This window comes from Microtus ochrogaster, chromosome 24 (genome assembly GCF_000317375.1).
Source record: "Microtus ochrogaster isolate Prairie Vole_2 chromosome 24, MicOch1.0, whole genome shotgun sequence".
NCBI lineage: Eukaryota > Metazoa > Chordata > Mammalia > Rodentia > Cricetidae > Microtus > Microtus ochrogaster.
This window is the reverse complement of record NC_022024.1, coordinates 19472252-19491457: the sequence shown is the minus strand read 5'-3', so window position 1 is coordinate 19491457 and position 19206 is coordinate 19472252. Positions and strand designations below refer to the sequence as shown.

The window sequence follows — 19206 nt, the reverse complement described above, 5'->3', positions numbered from 1 at the left end:
AAAAATTAAATCCTGCCAACCAAGCATTGGCAAAGAGGCTCAATGGCCATAGTATTCTTCAGGTGATTGAGAAACTCACCACAGTATTCCTCAAAAGATTACTGGCACTATGTTTCTATGAAGAAACAGAGAGAATAGAACTTATATACGTATTACTTTTAGAAATCATGAAGTTATATATGCAACTAATCTTTGGGAACTTGAATTTTAAAGGAAGTAAAATAGATAATTTTTATTTTTATTTTTATTTTTTATTTTATTATTTATTATTAAAGTAAATTAGCAGGGTGGTCATGGTGCACGCCTTTAATCCCAGGCCTCAGGAGGCAGAGGTAGGTGGATCTCTGTGAGTTTGAGGCCAGCCAGGTCTACAAGAGCTAGTTCCAGGCTCCAAAGCTACAGAGAAACCCTGTCTGGAAAAACTGGAAAAAAAATAGGTAAATTATGATGGGCTGTTCATTCTCCCTATCCTCATTTGGAATTAAATTATTAATATTTGAGACTCCACATTCCTTCTGAGCCAATATCCAAATGAAATGAAATCACTACACTTCCATGTTCACTGCAGTATTATATACTGAAGAGTCAAGATATGTTAATAACCTATTGTTTCACTGACAGAGAAATGGTTAAAACAACTGTGGTATCTATGTATGTGTGACAAGTATATAAATATATATGTATATGTATGAATATATATGTATACACACACAAAGAGAAGGGAGGGTATTATTCAGCCTCCAAAAAGAAGAAAATCCTGCTATTTACCACAAGGTACTTGACTGTGTACCACAATCCATTGTTTTCAGAGGTATATACGCAGACTTAATTTCCCTGGAGAAAGATAGATATGTTTTTAAAATAATCTATACATTATGAATGGGGCCAATGAACATTACTTGAAGGCAATTACGACTAAAATGAAAGATCAAAGAAGGGATCACTGTGAACAAGAAAGTCTTCAAACATAAAGACAATATACTACAACCATTGCATAGTGCCCTTTGCTTTCCCATATTCATTGATAGAAATGGCAGTTTAAAACATAGATACATAATGGGACTGTTAGGTGACCACTGATGAATTTATAAAGAAAAAAAAAAACGCTCAAAATCAGTGGTTCTTAATAGAGGTCAATCTTAGCAATTGCCAGTTTTAATCATTGTGCTGCTGCTGCCATCTAGTGGACAGAGTCCAGCGATGCTGCTGAAAATGCATAGACTAGCCTCTCACTACAAATTATGGTCCGAATGGCAATGATGCTGCTTGAAAACAGCTCACCAAGCAAAGTCCACTGCTGACTTTCACAACTGACCGCAGGCTTATGGAGAAACCCTTCACGTTGTGTGAGCCCACTGTGAATCAAGCGTCTGCAGCCTTAGTTTCTGAAAAAGGTGTCTGGAGATTTTTGGTCTCCTTTCATGTTTACTGTAGTTTCCTGTGACTAGAACTTAAGCAGAGTTTAGATTTTCTGTAGTTCATGTGCCTACACTGAAGTGCTGGGCTTTTTAAAGATTGAACCTGTGCAGGTCTTGTAGGTGCTACCACAGTCTGTGTGAGTTCATACGTGCATTAGTTCTATTGTGTCTGCAAACACTGCTTCCTGGAAGTTATCCACCACCTCTGGCTCTTAGCAGCTTTCTAACTGGATACAATATTTTGAACTACTTCTAAAATCTTCTTAAAACTTTGTCTTATACTGTCCATAATCTCTCTGCTTACACTAACCATCTGTGTCTGCTGTCCAGTTTATTAATTCAAACCTTTGGCATATTACTCTATTTACAATTACAGATTAACATTTCCAGGGTCTTTGTCATATCTCAATGTGGTTGTGATGAGTTCCATCTCTTCAAGCTGTGTTTATTGTCTTTAGTATGCCTCATAAATTTTTGGCATTCAAAAGTGATATACTGTATTAAAAGTACTCCTATGAATATGTTATCAACAGTGTCATGGTAAGAAGGATTTTGTATTCTAAAGCTTGGATCTCTGTCACTGAACCCGTCTCTTGACTATGAACTTCTCCAGTCCTTCTTAGTATTTTCACGCCCTCTTGGGTGAGACAGGATTTACAGAACTGACTAATGTTGGATACTCCCCTTCCTCTCTTCAGTTAGGTGTGGATAAAACTCTAGCAGCCAGGTTCTGATTCAATACGGTCTCATTAGAAGTAGGTTTTGGTATGAATAGATTTACTGACTTACTTAAAACTAGTTATTCTTTCACTCCCTTTGCAGCAAGAATGAAGGTCTTTTTCTCCACTCTTCAGCTACTGTGATGCTCCAACATAACAGAATACTCACACTTAGTCATTCTAAATCTAATATTCTAAGTTATAATTAGTCATAAAATTGCAAATCAATATTTAAAAATTAATCATTTCTTCTTTGGTTAATTCTAATATTTCCATTTACAATGTTCTGCTTTTTATCCATATTCTATTTAGTGAAATTAAACATTCTTTTAACTAAAAAAATCCTTAAAAAGGAGTTGCTTTGGTAATACACAATAATAAACTTTCTATACATTTGACAGCAAAGGTGAATGGCAAAAAAGGTAACAGGGGCTTAATTTTAATATAATTTAGAGTTTTTATAGGAGAGGGGATAGTAGAAAGCAAATGATTTTGTATTGCTTCAATTTACCACCCTACCAAGAGTTCTTGTATTTTGTGAAACTGAAAGGCAATCCCACACTGACCTTGGATTCATCTAAGCCAAGCTTCTTTAGCGACATTCTGACATAATCCAGAAAGGAAGAGCATTTGGAATAAATTTTGCCAACGTGTCGATCACTGCAAAACAAAAGCGAATCTCTTTTGAGTTTTTCCAATTTAAAGTATAGATGGTTTTCAATTTCAACATGCAGTATTTTAAAATATCATATATATATATATATATATATATATATATATATATATATCACAAACTCCAGATGTGATAAAAATGAAGAAATACTTTTGTGATGTTTGTACGTGGCATTATATTTAGGATCTGCTCCTGAGAATTCTTGGAATACACAGCAGTGGAAGACAATACTCTGAACACAATGCCATGTAAGAGACATTTCAAATTTATACTATTAAAAATCTCAAGTTTAACAAGGAATAGGTCCTCAAAAGTTTCCACTGTGCTCAAAAACATTTTCCTTTTATTGCCGTTATATTATACTGCAGGGTTTATTGCAACATGTTTTAACAGGGGCAATATTTCAGCGGCCACTCAAAGAGAACTACCAAGCACTAACAGCCAACTGGAGTCTGACAATCATTTATGCCTTGCAGATTTTCATTATAATTTAAACAAAGTATCATGAGATAGTTTGCAATTTAGATAATACTATGCTAGATTATCACATCTCTTGATTTGGGTCACAACTTAAGCATAATGTAAAAATCAGAGGCATGAGAAAATCAGTACCTACATGTTATTGAAAGTGATAAATTAGGCCCAAGATTGGTATAGCTGGGTCTTCAGAAAATTGAGCAGGTTGATTCCCAATTTTCTGAGAAACCCACCATACCAATTTCCAAAGTGGCTGTACAAGAACATCACGCTTATGATTAGACATTATATTCTACCCTTCTACCAGTGCAATGGATCCTTCAATTACAATTCGCAACACAGCGGCTTTGATTCTATTTACTATGTCATATTACTGTAATCCCAAATATTTTCTGAAGTCTTTTTGTTATTACTGTTTTAGAATTTTATAGATGTATTCATGCATATGATGCTTTGGCTAAATCCACCCCTATTTCTTCCTAATTACTTACTCCCTTACCCCCTCTAGCCACCCCCATCACCTTTCTCCCCAGTCTCCATCAATTGATAATAATTCTTGAGCCAGGCAGGAGTGAGATTCCATGACCTTCCCCCCTCACCTCATTCATACTCATAATTTGGCTACCTTGATGTATTATGCACACAGTCACAGCCTTATGTGTTCAATGATCTTCTAATGTCTGGCAAATATGACTTTACTACAGAAGTCTACTACCCCTGGCTTTTACAATTTTTTCACCCTCTCTTCTGAAATGCTTTCTGAGCCTTAGGGTGAGGAGGAATGATACAGAAGTCTCATTTAGAGCTAAGCACCCCACAGTCTCTTATTCTCGGCATCTACTGCAAAAAGCGGCTTCTCTGATAAGGCTTGAGGGATGTTCTAATCTATGGGTATAAAGATAAGAACATAGGAGGCAGTGTATTCCTATGTCCAGTTAGCAGAATAATTGTATTAGGTCATACCCTAGGGCCATGACCTAGCCAGTTATGGGATGTTTGCTCAGCTAACAATACTAAACAATGTATTCTACCTTATGGCATTGGTTTTTAAAATTTATTTAAATAACATTTTTTCGTTTATTTTACATACTGACCACAGTCTCCCCTCCCTCCCTCTTCTCCTCCCAGACCCCCTTTTTCCATCCCTAATCCCCTTCCATTCCTCCTTTGTCTCCATTCAGAAGAGGCAGGCCTCCTTCCATGGGCTTGAACAAAGCATGGTGCATCAAGTTGAGGCAGGAACTAGCTCCTCTTCTTGCCACAAGGCTGAGCAAGGTAACCCGGCATGAAGAACAGGTTCCCCAAAGTCAGTTACAGGTCCTGATCTCACTGCTAGGAGCCTTAGAAAGAGACCAAGCTACACAACTGTCAAACACAGAGGGCGTAGGTTGGTTCCATGAAGGCTCCCTATCTGTTGGTCCAGAGTCCATGAACTCCCATGAGCTCAGGTCAGATGTCTGTATGAATTTCCCCATCATGAACTCCCTGGCTCTTAGAATCCCTCCTCCCTATATTCAGCAAGCCACTCGAGCTCAGCACAGTGCTTGTCTGTGGATCTCTGCCTCTGTTTTCATCAGTTACTGGATAGAGAATCTCTGATGACAATTAGGGGAGTCTTAGCTGAGGTTAACCTTGTGGAGTCCTGGAGGTTTCCATGGAGCCAGGTTTCTCCCTAACTCCAAAATGCCTCCCTCCCATCAAGACATCTCTTTTATTACTCTTCCCCCTCCATGTTCAGCCCCCAACCCACTTCTGGCTTCCTCTGCTTGCTACCTCAAGTTTCCATCCCTCCTTCCTCACTTCTCTGCCTCCAGTTTGCTCTTAGTCATCAGAGAAATGCAAATCAAAACAATTCTGAGATATCCTCTAACACCTGTCAGAATGGCTAAGATCAAAACCACTGAAAACAGATGAAGTTTGAGAGGCTGTGGAGTAAGGGGAACACTCATTCACTGCTGGTGGGAGTGCAAACTTGTACAGTCACTTTAGAAATGGGTATGTTTCTCAGAAAATTGGGTATCAACCTAACTCAATTTTCTGAAGACCCAGCAATACCAATCTTGGGCATATACCCAAAGGATGCTCAATCATACCACAAGGATACTTTCTTGCCTATGTTCATAACAGCATTATTCCTAATAGCCAGGAGCTAGAAACAACCTAGATGTCCCTCAACTGAAGAATGGATGAGGCAAGTGTGACATGTTTGCACAATGGAGTATTACTCAGCTGTAAAAAACAATGCCCTCATGAAATTTGCAGGTAAATGGATGAAACTAGAAAAAGAAATCATTCTGAGTGTGGTGTTGGCTTTAAATTCAGTCAGAATGTTGTTGGTTAGACCCATAGCATCTATGCCACTATTTTATCAGTGGACATAATTTGCCAGAACAGCTTTGTTATCACAGCTTCCAGGGTAGCTTCCAGGGTAGACATGAGACTTTTAATGAGTTTTCTTTGTCCTTAGTTCACACAGAACCATGGAAATTCACCATCAAGGACAGAGCTCCCAGCTGAGTATCAGCTTGATTTTTTCATATCCTATGACTCAGGTATGTGGTAACTTTAAAAAACAGAACATTTCTACCAAGGTCTGGAAGGTAAGCAAAACAAATGGTAATAGCTTGTAAGGTGGTTTTGTTTTGTTTTGTTTTTGGCGGGAAGGCCCTATAGCCTATAGTAACCCTTTGGCCAATAACTCAAAAAGAGGCAACCCACATCTGACACTGGTCTTATTTAATAGATTATGGTATCTGGGCGAGAGATAAGCCCGTGTTTCAGGGTAACACCAATTAAACTTTTATATATAAATGTACTTTTGGAAGCTTCTACTGTTGGTTTTATAAGGCATTTTCAAAGGTCTTCCATGTCAGTCATCCCTCCCCATACTCCCTTCTCGCCCATCTCCCACCCCAATTGACCCTTCCCATCCCATTATTCCTCTTTCCCCATCATACCACCAATGTTCTACCACCTAGGCTTGAAACGTTTTTTTTTCATTTCTGTTTATATGTTTTTAGAACCAATTTGTCACTTCTCTGCCCTGAAAGTTGTGAATACTCTATCTCTCTGGCTTCATTAAGAAGAAAAGCCACTCCTGAATTCATAGTTTGGATTTGTGTATGTGGTTTATTTAAGTATGTGTGCATATGTGCATTTATGTTTGTGGGTATGTGTTGCAAGACATAGAGGGCTTTTTTTTTTTTCTTAACCTATAACTCTTTTCCTTCCCACTTTATTTTTTCAGACAGGGTCTCTCGCTAACCTAGAGCTCAACGTTTTGGTGAGACTGGCTGAACAGCAAGTTTCAGGGCCCTTGCTTTGCCACTCTGCTCTAGGCCTGTGCTGGTTTTTATTATAGGTGTGGTTGTATTTGGGTGCATGAGATCCGAACTCAGGTCCTGAAGCTTGTGCAGGAAGCAGTTTATCCACTGAGTCATATCCTAAGCTGATGGATTATTTCTACATGTTATGGAAACATTTTATTAACTTTTATATTCACTATTTATGTCTGTTAGTTATTCTTTTAAATTTTTAAATTTTATTTTTTCTCTTTGAGAATTTCATGCATGTTTCAATCATAATCATCTCCTCACTAACTCTTCCTAGATTCATCTGCCTTCCCCCGCCCCCCCCCACACCCAATTTTCTTTTCACCCATTAAGTTCAATTAATCCGTCCCACATATTCTCGGGTATGTGGGTTCCACTAGTATGAGGTCACCTTTCCAGGGGCTAGCATCTTAAAGAAAATTAAATCTCTGCTAGTAGCTATCAGCTGCCAAGAGCTGCTCTGCTAGGAGTTGGCTAAGTAACATCTAAGAAGCGGAATTAGATGCCACTGCAGGTTGCAGTCAGGACATAAGTACTGGCACACTGTTTTCATCCCTGGGTTTTATATTTGAGGTGGCTTAAAAATAAGAGAAACGTTTTCAATTTTGATCTGTTCATGTCTTCCTTTTCCTTTTTAGAGTATACTTTTAAATGTTCCAAAATCTAACAGCATACTTATTCTTATTCTAACAGCACACTACTTTTAGGATGTTATATAATAATTATTGCATAAGACATTTGAGATCTTTTATTTATCTGTATTATTATTTATCTTTAGCAATGACAGGAAGAAACCATAAGACAAAGAGAACAAGCAAGGTGAATGGTTGGGTCACTTCTGCTTCACTGAGTGAATGAAAGTGCTGTTCAGGCCCTCACTGAGCTCTCCAACACTGTGTTATGACAGTCTCCTCGGCAACACTGGCACTTTAACAGCTTTTTTGAGCACACTTTCTTTTAACTATTAACACTAGTCTTAGAACATTTATTCCATTTTCAAGCCTTGTCCTTGGAAGCCCAAACCCCTTTCAGATCCTACCTCAGACACCGCTTCCTCTGACCCCCAAACAGGTGCCATGGCACACGCGTAGAGTCCCTCAAACTTTGAGTCAAATAAGTAAAAACATAAATGTAACAGTTTCCCTTTTTAAAATTCATGCTGTAAAACCCAAAATGTTCAAGGAATTGTGTCGATACCTCAGCTGGTAAAGTACCTGGTGTTCAAGGATGAGGATCTGCGTTCGGATCCCTAGACCTGAGGTAACTGCCTAGGCTGGTCCCTTTAAACCCAACTCTGTAGAGTTGGAGAGGTGATATAGATAGGCTGAACCCTGAAGCTTGGTCAACCAGCCTAGACAAATCATGAACTTCAGGTTAAGTGAAAGAACCTGTCTCAAAAGTGATCAAGGGAAGACCAGATATTAACCCCTGGCCTTTGTGTGTGCCTGTATGCACTTGTGCTCACAAGGCAGGCATATACGTCAAACACACACACACACACACACACACACACACACACACACGTTCAATTTTTACCTCTGAAAAACACAAGCAAGTAAACAGCAATAACAAAAATACAACCCTCTCCTCTGACCCACAATTCCAAAATTATTTACAATATGGTATATGACATAAGAACATAAAAACAGAGAAGAGTTGATTTCTAATGTGTATTTAAATTATATGAATGAAAGTAATACTTGTATGGTATATTACATATACCATGGTATAGCATTTAAAGTAATACAAAATATTTTACACAAGTATTTTGTAATATACAGACAATATCCAAAAGGAGCTGTCAAAAATACAGGCTTCTAGACATATGGTAAAACTATAAAGGACAGCAAGGACCAGTCAAACCAATGAAAAGGTGTTGAACAAAACTTGCAAGATTGAAAACATGCCTGTATTTACTAATGTGAACAGTCCATTTAATAAGAATCTTAGTACCTTACAGTTGTTCACAAGTGTATACAACATTAAAAAATTACAAGAACTTTATTTTTTTGTTGTTAATTTCTTTGGCTTTTTGATAGGCAAATACTGACTTAAATACAATGGATGCTCTCAGAGGGTCAGAATAATTCCTTTCTTGAATGTTTTTATATGTGTTTTTCAGAGTTTGTTTCACAAAACACCAAGAATATGAGTGTATATATTTTGAGAGATGGTTTCAATTAACCATAATAGAACGTATTAGAAAATTAATAAACACTAAGTTTCACGCATTGTTTTGAGCAGTGACTGAACCTTTCAAAGTATACATTTAAGGTAATTATCATCCATCTCAATTTACAAACAGGAAAATGGGGTTGGGGAGGGGGAGCGGCTCAGAAGCACTCAAGACCTCACTGTCATAACACTGAGAACAGGGGTAGTGCCTGAGGCAGACAGCTCAAGAGCTTATGGTTTTTCTCTTCATCATCATATTTTTGAGACAGAGTCCTACAGAGTTGCCCAAATTAGTTATGAAATGGCCATCTTCTTGTATCCGTCACTTCACAATGCTTTTACTTGTAATGGTGACTCTGCTGTCTCCCAGTCAGTAGTTTATCCAGTCTTTAAAATATGAGTGTGCAGTAGGAATCGGGGCAGGGCAACAGCAGAAGCAGCACTCACGTATACTGAGAACCCTTGCTATCAAAATGCTTTCACAGCACCACTTTGGAACAACTATCTGGAGAACATCAACACGCGTTGATCAAAGTCTCATTTGTCCTTTTCCAAAAGCTTTTAAAAACACTCATGGGTTTCTAGCCCAGGCCAGCGATTCCCCACGGCACGCAGCTGGGGCAGGTGGAACTCAAATGATTGCCACCAAAACTTTCTAGCCCATGCCCTTGAAAGGACTCCAGCAACATCTCCGCACCAACCACAAGCCCGCCTGGCATCCAGCGCAGTGGTTGGGCACTATTTGATCTCTTTGTGATGAGGAAGTATGGCCCTTCCCAGAGCCATGATGGTCTAAGCGGGACAAGGAGACCCATACGGGCCCGGGCTCCGAGGAGAAATCACTGGCCCACCTGGCACCTTGCAGCACCAGGCAGATAGACATTACTAGGATGAACAAATGTATGGTGTGCTATGGAAGACAGAATTGTTCGTGTCCTGTGAACAGAGGAGTATCTGAAGAGGCGAAAGAAGTAAGGAACGAGATGAGGTGGGTGCCTGCATTGCCACCCAGGGTCATGATGTCTTGACTTGGGCTCCTGTTGGGGCCCATTTCTGGGTTCATGGCCCTGATGCAGCCATGGTTTCTGTTGATGTCTATGGCTCCTGCTGGCACCAAAGGCAGAGAGAATAATGCTATAAAGAATTGGCCCCGCCCCTCACTGGCTGTAACACTAGGGAGAACTGGTCCTGCCCCTCACGCGGAAGCATGCAAGCATGACAGAGGGTGCCACACCTCACCTGGGCAGCATATCAGAGCTGACCCTGTGCGCTGGGGCATGGGTGAGCTAGTCCTGAGGGTATGATCATGGGAGAGGAGATCACACCATTCTCATATGCTGTGTGATGGTGAGGGATGTCCTCCCTCCGCCACCTGCCGCAGGTGGGGGACTTGATGCAGGAGAATGGGCCCTGCACCTCACTAGTGGAACAGAGAAGAGCTGACCCTGTAGACCGGGGCTTGGGTGAGACAGTCCTAAGGGAGCGCGAGGGACATAGCTGGTGCCACCTCCTTCATCTGTGGTGTGGTTGTGGGAGCTAGGGAAAGATGATCTCCCCCTCCACTTTGCCAGCGCTAACACCCGGGGAGCATGGAAACGGGCCCTGCACCTCATCTGGGCAACACAGCAAAGTTGATCCTGTTTGCAGAGGTATGGGTAAGTCAGCCTTGAAGTTGTGAGCATGGGAGAGCTGTCCCCACTACTCATCTGTCATTCAGCTGTGTGGGCAGGGAAGAGATGTCCCCCCTTAGGCCTCACCCCTGGCCGTCTGTGACAAATGAAGGAGCCTATCCTCTCCCTGACCAGTTGCTGCCCTCAGGAAAGTGGGCCCTGCTCCTCGGCTGGGCAGCACAGTAGAGCTGACCCTGCTGGTGGGGGTATGCATGAGTTTGGTCTGAGGGTGTGAGTGGGATAGCTGGCCACACCCCACTCCTCTGCCATGTGATGGTGAAGGTGAGGGAGCTGACCCTCCCTTAGCAGCTGCCCCACTTAGGAAAGTGGATCCTACAGGCCTGGGCAACACAACAGAGGTAGCCCTGATGGCCCACTGGTGTGGAAGTACCGACCCTGAGGGCATGAAAGCAGGAGAACTGGCCCCACCTGTTGGTCATCACTACAAAGACTGTTCACCATGGTGGTGAGGATGAGGAAGAGCTGATGGGCTGACAACAACCTAGGGTTGCAAGAACCAGGATTATAAGGTGGCTCACCCCAGTATCCACCCCATCCATGGCCTGCTGGGGCATGTGAAGGGGTTGGTCCTGCAGACCTAAAGATGCAGGATCTTCATGACACAGAGCAACAATAGGATATCTAAGAAGAGTCCCAGGGAGGGCCCAGCATTGTTAGTATAGCAGAAACCAGAGGCCCTGAACCAGACCAATGACTCTTTACAATGAACATTTACAAGTAAAGATATATTGACATAAGGGTTTACTGTGTGACTCATTGTGTCACATGACAGCTTCCAAGATGAGATTTTCCTTTTTCTTTTTTCCTTTTAAATTTCATTTATTTATTTGTTTGTTTGTTGGCAGGAGGTTGCCAGGGCAGAGAGAAAGTGAATATGAAGGGATGGGGAAATGAATGGGATTGAGATGCATGATGTCAAAGACATGAGAAACAAATACAAAGTTAAAAAAATATACTGTTGGGGAAGGTTATCAGGTCCCATCATTTATACAAAAGAAAATCAAGAAAAAGCATAGTAGGATTTACGAGATGATCATGAGCATTAGTGCAACAGGAAATACCAAGGAGAAACTGGGGAGAGGAAGCAGAACCGAGAGGTAGTGAGAAATGAGTGAGGGTGACTGGAAGACATTCTGCAAATGACCCCGAGTGCAGAACTGAAGGAAGGGCTGAGAGCTAGGAAAGTGTTTATGGGAGAGAATTCCAGCCAAGAACTAGCAAACGCAAGGCCCTACGTGTACCTGGCACTTTCCAGGAACACTCAGGGAATCAGTGTTTCACTAGAATAGGGCATAAGTATGCTTCAACACAGAACAATAAAGCACGGAAACACCGATGACAGGGGAAGAAAAATACGGCTTGAGTGACTGGTATTTAGCAACATGGGGACACGTCTCGCTTCTGAAAAGGATGGTCTGTTCAAGTGGGGTAAGCTAAAGAGAGCAGAACATAGTCAAGGGAAATAGAAAAGTGATAGCAGTATGTTATTATTATTTATTTTAAGGGAAGTGAAACAGATAAGACCACAGTCAAGCTGGGAGATAATCAACACGGGAGAAATGTGGCCCAGAGAGGACTTTTCATTTAACAGGGTATGGCCATTAAGGAATTCATGACGTGACTGAGAGTAGAAGGAAACATCATTTTACTATGAATATCATTAAAAGCTACCACTGACCACAGTTTAAGTGCTATGGAAGGAACGGAGAGGTGAGGAGTATAAAGGACACTAAGGTTTTCAACTACTACATGCTCTAGGGGGAAGTGGTGGCAGTAATGGGGGAGAGGATATACCAGGTAGAGAAAAGAGTTCCAAAAAAGCATCGGAGGCACAAAAGTAGATACGTGGGAATGCAATAAACTAGTGCAGCCAGGGTGCATGGGCAAGAGTGATCTTAGTGGAAAGAATATTTGTAAAAGATTAAAAGTGGCCTTGAAGGTGACAAAGAATATTTTTTGTTTGGGTATATAAAGGTGAAAAATTATTAAACATTTTCAACAAGTTAGAAAAATACAATGACTGTCTAAAGGAAAGATGATAGGAATTTAAGGGCAGATTAAAAGAGGGTCCTCAGTGAAAATAAAGCATGGTCAGCATGCTAAAGAGGAATTGTATTCTGTCTTTTAATAAAAGAGAACACAGTAGATCTAATTAAAATTCTACTCAACACAATCCAATACCACCCACATGCGTTTCCAAAACTAAAACCACAAGAGCCTGGCAGCACACAGAACTCTCCACCCAACAGTTGCATGGGTTTCTAGGACACAATGAAGCAGATGTACACTAAATACATAAGACAAACACGAAAAGAACAGACATGTGCAGAATCTCAGTTTCTCCAACATCATAAAAAAACCATGATCTTTTTACATGCTAATACACATTAAGACTTTGAACAATATTTAAGAGGCCTACTTTGTAAAATCTTTAAGTTCATTTTAGATTAAAAAACAGTGCTTTTAATTTTAGCTTGATCACACATTACAGACTAAAAGATCTGCTATAATTCTGTTAGAAAGCTTTAAAGATCTGCAATATAATTTTACTATTTGGTCAGACTAAAAAAATTAAGATTAAACTCGGCAATTCATAATTACAACAGAAAAAAGTACCTGTTTCTTATATAATTGGTTATAGTTCTCATTACAGAATAGAATAAAAAGAGTAAGGCAGTAATGACACAGTTCAGTAGTAAAATATTTGCCTAGTATGCTTGGGTTCATCCCCAATACAGCAAAAAATAAGGAAATACACGAATGAGCTGTGTGCACTGCATTTTCTTGCCTCCTTTACAAGTGTTGTAAGAGATTTTTACCTTGTGAGATTCTTTTTTTGGTGCTTTATTCCTTTAGAAAATTCCCATATAAGGACTAAATATGAAATTAAACAATTATATAAAACATCGACTTTTAAGTGTATTGAATGCCAAATCAAACTATAATAAAAATGTTATACTTAGATGGTATAAGCAATTACACAGCGAGATTTACAGAATAATGTTACAGGTATTGAATAACAGGTTTTCACCTGAGGACAACTTAACTGAATCAACACAGAAAACTAAACAAAATATAAAAGAATTTTCTGTCTTTTGCACTCCAAAAACATATATAACATTTCAAACAAGTAAAGCCCATGCTATAGTCTGGATGGTTCAGACACTAAAGTACAGGTATTAGGAGTTCGGTGTCATCATGATGGTGTGAGAGGCAGTGGGACCTTGAGAGATGGAGCATCAAGGGAGATTTTAGACACTTGGGCAGTTGTCTTTGCAAGGGATTAAGATAGGTACAATGAGACCTTCAGTTTTCACAAGAATGAGTTGTTTCAAGACTTCTTTCCAGGAAGAGCTCATGAGACCCTATTCCTAGAGCAAGAGACACTGGCAGTCGGGGCTGTAGGGCAGTGGAAGCCATTTTCTGTAGGGGTACAGCCACTGGAAAGTTAGCCATGCTCCATGATAGAGCCCCACATCCATGTTCATGCAAGCAACCCCAACTAAACTTAGGAGTCACACACATACAAAAGGGCTACTGAATAGGAGGGGAACTTGTTGGCAAGAACTGGCAAGAGACTTGGCTCTAGAGGGGTTCTCAGGTGTCCAAGGGGATTTCCCCAGCTAGGTCCGTGGGCAGCAGAGGAGAGGGGCCTGAACTGGCCTTCTCCCATAGACACACTGATGAATATCTTGCATATCATCATAGAACCTTCATCTGGCGATGGATGGAGATAGAGACAGAGACCCACATTGGAGCACTGGACTGAGCTCCCAAGGCCCAGCTGAAGAGCAGAAGGAGGGAGAACATGAGCAAGGAAGTCAAGACCGCGAGGGGTGCATCCACCCATGGAGACGGTGGGATGGGAGCTCACCAAGGCCAACTGGACTGGGACTGAACGAGCATGTGATCAAACCGGACTCTCTGAATGTGGCTGACAATGAGGGCGGAATGAGAAGCCAGTGATAATGACACAGGATTTTGATTCTACTGCATGTACTGGCTTTTTGGGAGCCTAGTCTGTTTGGATGCACACCTTCCTAGACCTAGATGGAGGGGGGAGGGCCTTGGACTTCCCACAGGGCAGGACACCCTGACTTCCCTTAGGACTGGAGAGCAAGCGGGAGGGGGAGTGAGGGGAGTGGGAGGGAAATGGGAGGATGGGAAGAGGTGGAAATTTTTAATAAATAAATAAATAAATAAATAAAAGAACAGGTAGAAGGGGCAATGGATAGGGATATGTGAGGCCACTGAGGAGTGAGTGAATATGCAGAACTGCTGAAATACAGGATTATAGGAGTGCATAAAACTGTCAAAGAATTAGAAAAATGAGACTCCTTCCTACACTCTTGTACCACCCGGTTCTCCCCCTTGTGCAAACTTTCCACCACTAGGACAGAGTCTGCTTCCTTCCCCTTTATGACTGTCTTAGCTTTATTTGGTATTCATCTCTCTCATATACACTCCAGAACTGGAAAATGTAGTCGTATATTATTTGTATTTTGATAAATAAAACTTTCCTGAAAACCAGAGACAAAGTTAAAGCCACGAGAGTCAGGTGAGACATACATTTAATCCTAGGATTTGGGAGACAGAGGCAGATGGATCTCTGTGAGTTCAAGGCCAGCCTGGGCTACACAAGATCAATGCAGAAAAGAGATCCAGGTGGTGGTGGCTCGTACCTTTAATCATAGTCCTAGGGAGTAACACCTTTAATCCCAGCACTAGAGAGAATACAAAATGGAAGGAGAGGGAGACTTAGTCTGCTTGATTTATGGACACCCAGCCTTGGTAGAGGTAAGACTTCTCTAGTGGCTTGTCTGCTTTGCTTTTCTGGCTTTTGGGTTGAATCCCAACTTCTGTCTCTAGATTTTTATTATTCATGCTACAGGTAAATTCTGTACTAACACATCATTATTATGGGATATCCATCACTGAGTCACAGTAATTTTGCAATCATCTGGAGGATTTAATTTCAGTTTTTTTTGAAATTTTAAAAGTTCTTCGGTATGTTTATATTTTACTAAATTCCTCATGAGTGTCTTAAATTACTTTTGCTAGGTATATTGTTAGTCATACTATTTGTTTTTCATCCTCTCTTTGGGGCATTTGGACAAAAATTCTCCATATGGTCTAGAATTTTGGTCTTCTTGCCTCGGCCTCCTGATTAGCTGGTGGTGTGTTGGATCATGCATAGGGCTACCTAGGGCTGATTTTTAGTTAAGATTGCAGAGGCATGCAACAAATAAGTGTTTTAATGATGTCTGGGTAAAGAATCCTATTTCTGAATATCTGACTATCATCCTAAGATCTTATGTTTAATAATTTATAGATTTTAGATTTCTTTCTGCCGCGTATATTTTATTTAAAAAGAGAAAGAAGAAAAATATATCAGATACCATGTTATTTTGGTTATGTAATAGCAAAATTTGCTTGGAAGTTTTTCTGAGGACCTCCTGGCCTTTACAATAATTTACCCTACGTTATTTTGTTTTGAGATTATAATTTAGTTACATCATTTATCCCTTCCCTTTCTTTTCTCCAAACCCTCCCAATATATACTCTGTCCCTCTTTCCTTCAAGGCCATGGCCGTTTCTTTTCACTGTTACGCAGACACGTATGTATATGTATATACATATTTATTCCTAAATGTAACCTGTCCAGTCTGGGCAATATTACTTGTATGAATGTTTTCGGGGCTGACAGTTTGGTACTGGACAACCAATTAGTGTGCTCTTCCCTAGGGAGGGCCGCCTCTCCTGCTCCCAGCTTCCCTCAGTTGCCTACAGTTCTTTGTTTACAATTGCTTCTCTTGAAACAGATGGAGACCACTACAGAACACCACAGTCATTTAAATCATTTAGCATTCCTTTTAGTAGGATGCATACTTGCTATCTGTATATGAAAATATCTTTATTTCATCCAGGTTTTTAAATATCTTATGCTGTAGACAATTTTTCATCCAGCAGTTTGATCATGATTTGACTTCTAAGTTTTCCTATTTAATAGAAGTTCCTTAAATTTTCATCTCATTTATTTATACATGTTGTAAATTGTGTGTGTGTGTGTGTGTGTGTGTGTGTGTGTGGGTGTGTGTGTGTGTGTGTAACTTGAGTGACCATGCAGTCCAAGGGATGGAGCTCAGGTCCTCGGGTTTAACAGCAACACTTTTCTCCCCCCAGTAGTCTCTAGTCTAGACCATAGTTCCCTTGAAGGCTTCTTCCCTCCCTCCCAATCCTGTGTTTATTCTCACAATTCTTCTCATTATGTGTCTATAGGTTGTTTCCAAATATTGTTGAGATTTGTGCACTTTTTGCATCTACTGACTCCTGTCCTTTGTTCAGTATCTCTATCCCCTTATTCACTATCTTCCTCAGCAGCAATGAATCCTCCTCCCTACTTTCTGTGCACCTCTAGCCTTCCTCTGGCACTCTTCATCTTTCTGCTTACTGACATTCCTTCCAGACACCATCTTCCCCAGCAGACTGCTGCTTCCTGACGTGCTATGCCTTCTTCTCCCTCTTTGTCTCCTATCCCCTTCTTTCCTTTTTTTTTCATTTTGTAGTGGAGATCAAAATCATAGCCCAACACATGCTAGACAAGGGCTGCACTGCTGACCTATACTTCTAACTTCGTCAATTCTTTCTATTATACTTAAAACCACCCACTTCTTTAAAAATGGTGGTCACTTATTATTATTTTATAACTTGACTCTAAAATGTTTTATAGGTTCTATTATGTACACACTGTTTTCCATTGTTTTTATTCACTTTACTTTAACGCAGAAGATCACACAAAGCTGGAAGAAGAAGTAGGCATAGTATACCCTTTGTGTATCTTCCCACCAGGCCTCAGGCTGGCAAAGCGGATACAGAGTCTATCAGTAAGAGAGTATTTCCCCTGAGGATCACTTGTTTTGCTGTCTTACACCACATGCCTTTCTCCTCCTACTTTCTCCCTTTCCCCGGGAATCAGCAGTATCTTGCTACTCTACAACTCTGTCATGAACACACTGCCCTGTCTACCTTGTTGTCCCCAGCACCCTGACCCCTTGTGGTGCTAAGACTTGTATATACTAGAAAAATGTTCTTCCCCTGAGCTACATTTCCATCCCTCAGGACATATAATAACAGAATCACACAATCTATATCCTTTTATAATTTATAATTACATTCATCCAATGTAAGTCTCCAGAGACTCAGCCAAGTTGTTGTATATATCAATATTTCATTCTGCTTTATCCAATCTCTTCAATATGAAGAACAAATGATGTATTAGCAAGGTGCTTTAATGATGGCGGAGCCACCATCTATTCACTACCAACTGACCGCCAAACAACGTACCACTTGCTTTAGTCTCACGGTCACATTTTCTGCTTCCAGAAACCCCCTGAGGCTGCACTATTAATCCGCTGCTACAGATGGGGAAATGCACTGAAGTTAGGGACATCCCTGTTCCTCTTTGCTGTGGTCAATTCTGGGCCACACTGATTGTCCTTGAGTAATTATTAATAAACTCAATGTACTCTCTCACACAAAAAGATTTTTTCTAAAATCACACGAGCAAAAACTAATTATAATTTATCCCTCATAAATGTACTCAAATATTAAAAATTCACTTAGCTAACAATGTAACACAGACATTTATTTACTCATCGTTTGGTTGCTTGGTATTGAACTAGAGGTATTTCATCTCCTAGGAAATACCTCTGGACCCCAGCAGAATTACAACGCAAAATTCTCATACCATTTGGTGATGCCATAATAGTCTTTAATAATATTCTGAAGAACGGCACGATAGAAGAGTGATTCAGTAGGCAGCTGGAAAAAATGCAGATAAATGTGTAAGAATAATAAATAAATAAAAAAAACCTAGAAACAAAATTAGTACTAGAGACTTGGAAACTCATAAATGTTACAAACACGACTTTGTTGTTAAGCAAAGAGTAGAATTTTTTTATAGTTTTTCCACTGTAAATTAAAGGATTACCCTGAGACTAACTCTTGTTGAGGAAGTAATTCTGAAACAAAACAAAAAACTGTAAAAGGAATGTCAGTAAATGGGGAAGAAAAGTTATAATTGGTTAAAAAAATAAGCTATTGCCTCCAAATAGCTTAGGGATCAGCTAATGGGAAGAAATCAACTTTAAAGTCCATCCCCATCATCTCGGAAGTCCAGCAGAGTTGGGAAGGACGTGTGTGAAGGAGATCATCATGAGCCTCTCCTAATTGATGTGGACACGACCTAGGCTTCACACTGGGAAAGACAGCACCTATAGGAAATGTTTTAAAACTGTCTGAAGCATGAAAGCCCATGGCACCAGAGACTTAAAGAAAAGAGTTAAAAAGGACAAAGGAAACTGAAGACCCTGCTTTTAGGAAAACAACGGAGAGGTGTCTCATGAATGGTGCAAGTTTCTTTTTCAAGTTTTATTTTACTTCTTCAATTACATGCATGTGTGTGTCTGAATTCAGGCATGTGTACACGTGCCCACAGAGGCCCAGAGATGCTGAGCACCATGAAGCTAGAGTTACAGGAGGTTGTGAGCTGTCTAATATGGGCTTTGGGAACTGAACTTAAAAAATTACAAAAGTCACCAAAATGCCAGTTTACCTCAAGGGACTTCTTAGACTGACAGTATAGGGATAAAGAAAAATTAATAATAGCAACAAGCTAGCATTCATGCAAAATTACTATTTTAGAAAGAGAAAAAAGCCAGG

General features: G+C 40.3%; 1 protein-coding gene across 3 annotated transcripts in view; it reads right to left on the bottom strand.

Moving 5' to 3' along the window:
• Mettl25 (methyltransferase like 25) overlaps positions 1–19206 on the bottom strand; it is a 60419-nt gene that overhangs the window by 10828 nt on the left and 30385 nt on the right. For 2 of the 3 annotated variants that reach the window (XM_005358102.3, XM_026784562.1), the window contains 2 exons: positions 18233–18306; positions 2704–2797 (listed from right to left, as the gene is read on the bottom strand). In XM_005358102.3, the coding sequence (XP_005358159.1) occupies positions 2704–2797; positions 18233–18306 (168 nt within the window). Of the gene's footprint in view, positions 1–2703; positions 2798–14877; positions 15006–18232; positions 18307–19206 lie in introns of those variants that run through there. The other variant, XM_026784561.1, reaches the window with a different exon arrangement.